At 44.9% G+C, this 2,422-nt stretch overlaps 1 gene segment (V, D, J or C); it reads left to right on the forward strand.

Annotated features, from left to right (window-relative positions):
- Positions 1–315: 315 nt before the first annotated feature.
- LOC108519989 (Ig heavy chain V-III region 23-like) lies at positions 316–1,294 on the forward strand. The segment is given in 2 exon segments: positions 316–474; positions 578–1,294. Coding segments are annotated over 2 exon segments (549 nt in total).
- The last annotated feature ends 1,128 nt before the right edge of the window (positions 1,295–2,422 follow it).

Consider the following 2,422-nt stretch of genomic DNA (forward strand, 5'->3'; position numbering starts at 1 on the left):
TACCACATACCATGTTTCCTCTGCATATGTAAAAATAAAAAATAAAAGATGATTGGCGCTAACTTTAAATAAACACAGTTTAGTGTTTAAAACAATACCACTGTTTTAAAATAGAAATTACAAAATTATAAGTTTTATAAGTTTTAATATTTTATCACAGAACAAACTTTCAATAAGAAACCACAGTTTCCAAATGCTACCAATATCACAAATCTGCCCCAGGACACTCCTCATGCTCTGAGCCCCACTGTCTCCTCAGGCTTCTCACCCCAGAGCTTGCTATATAGTGGGAGACATGCAAATAGAGCCCTCCCTCTGCTGATGAAAACCAGCCCAGCCCTGACCCTGCAGCTCTGGGGAGGAGACCCAGACCTGAGATTTTCAGGTGTTTTCATTTGGTGATCAGGACGGAACACAGAGGACGCACCATGGAGTTTGGGCTAAGCTGGGTTTTTCTTGTTGCTCTTTTAAAAGGTAATTCATTCAGAACTATTGAAATTGATTGTGAGTGGATAAGAGTGAGATAAACAGTGGATACATGTGGAAGTTTCTGACCGGGGTTTCTTCTTGTTTGCAGGTGTCCAGTGTGAGGTGCAGCTGGTGGAGTCTGGGGGAGGCTTGGTACAGCCTGAGGGGTCCCTGAAACTCTCCTGTGCAGTCTCTGGATTCACCTTCAGTGACTACTACATGCACTGGGTCCGCCAGGCTCCAGGGAAGGGGCTGGAGTGGGTCTCACGTATTAGTAGTGGTAGCGGTGGTAGCACATGGTACCCAGACTCTGTGAAGGGCCGATTCACCATCTCCAGAGACAACGCCCAGAACACGCTGTATCTGCAAATGAACAGCCTGAGAGCTGAGGACACGGCTGTGTATTACTGTGCGAGAGACACATTGAGGAGAAGTCAGTGTGAGCCCAGACACAAACCTCCCTGCAGAAACGTTCAGGGGAAATCAGCGGCAGGGGGCGCTCAGGACCCACTGATCAGAGTCAACCCAGAGGCAGGTGCAATGGAGGCTGATTTCCTGTCAGGATGTGGGACCTCGTCTTCTTCTCACAGTTTCTCCAGTGAACCTCTCTAAGTTTAGAAGTCTGTGCTTCCTAATGTCATCTCTACATATTTTTAAAAATATCATTTAATATGAGGACCTATTCTCACATGCACCAAATGCAGACTGACATTTACAGAGATGAAAAGGCCTCAGTTATGGCCACCAGGATCAGAGTCCTGAGGAAACGCAGCGGTGCCTGGTGAGTCTTCTCCAATCAGACCCAGGACAGAAACCTCAGGGAGATTCCCTGACTAGAAGAGTCTTAATTGATGGTCTTCCATTTGTTTGTGTCCTCTTTTATTTCATTGAGCAGTGGTTTGTAGTTCTCCTTGAAGTGGTCCTTCACATCCCTTGTAAGTTGGATTCTGAGGTATTTTATTCTCTTTGAAGCAGTTGTGAATGGGAGTTCATTCATGATTTGGCTCTCTGTTTGTCTGTTACTGGTGTACATAAGAATGTTTATGATTTTTGCACATTGATTTTGTATCCTGAGAATTTGCTGAAGTTGCTTATCAGCATAAGGAGATTCTGGGCTGAGATGATGGGGTTTTCTAAATATACAATCATGTCATCTGCAAACAGGGACAATTTGACTTCCTCTTTTCCTACTTGAATACCCTTTATTTATTTCTTCTGCCTGATTGCCCTAGCCAGAACTTCCAACACTATGTTGAATAGGAGTGGTGAGAGAGGGCATCCCTGTCTTGTGCCAGTTTTCAAAGGGAATGCTTCCAGTTTTTGCTCATTCAGTATGATATTGGCTGTGGGTTTGTCATAAATAGCTCTTATTATTTTGAGATACGTTCCATCAATACCGAATTTATTGAGAGTTTTTAGCATGAAGGGCTGTTGAATTTTGTCAAAGGCCTTTTCTGCATCTATTGAAATAATCATGTGGTTTTGGTCTTTGGTTCTGTGTCTATGCTGGATTATGTTTATTGGTTTGCATATGTTGAACCAGCCTTGAAGACACAGCGAGGGGACGTCTTTGTGAGCCGACACAAACCTCCCTGCAGGGAGCTCAGGAAGAGCAGGAGACGCTCGAGACACCAGGCGGCGCTCAGGACACACATCAAGGCAGGTGCAATCGGGGGAAAAGGTGCTGCGGGTGGGGTTTAGCGTCACCACCATATTTCGCCGCTGGACACCTGCCACTGTGTTTGTTCTCATGTACGTGATTCTTTGTAGCATTAGAAATGGCATTTATAGAAATCTATAACCACACGTAGGTGCATCGAGTCGTCCTCTCCACCTTACGTGGACCTTTTCCATTAAGACCCTGAGTCCCTGTATTTGTTCGAGCACCTCATAAATTACGGTCAGTTATGTAGGGTCTCTATCTGTTCATTCTCCCTTCTCCTCTCCTTCTCTC

The sequence above is a fragment of the Rhinopithecus bieti genome, unplaced genomic scaffold, assembly GCF_001698545.2.
Source record: "Rhinopithecus bieti isolate Rb0 unplaced genomic scaffold, ASM169854v2 scaffold_50706, whole genome shotgun sequence".
In the NCBI taxonomy this organism is placed as follows: Eukaryota; Metazoa; Chordata; class Mammalia; order Primates; family Cercopithecidae; genus Rhinopithecus; species Rhinopithecus bieti.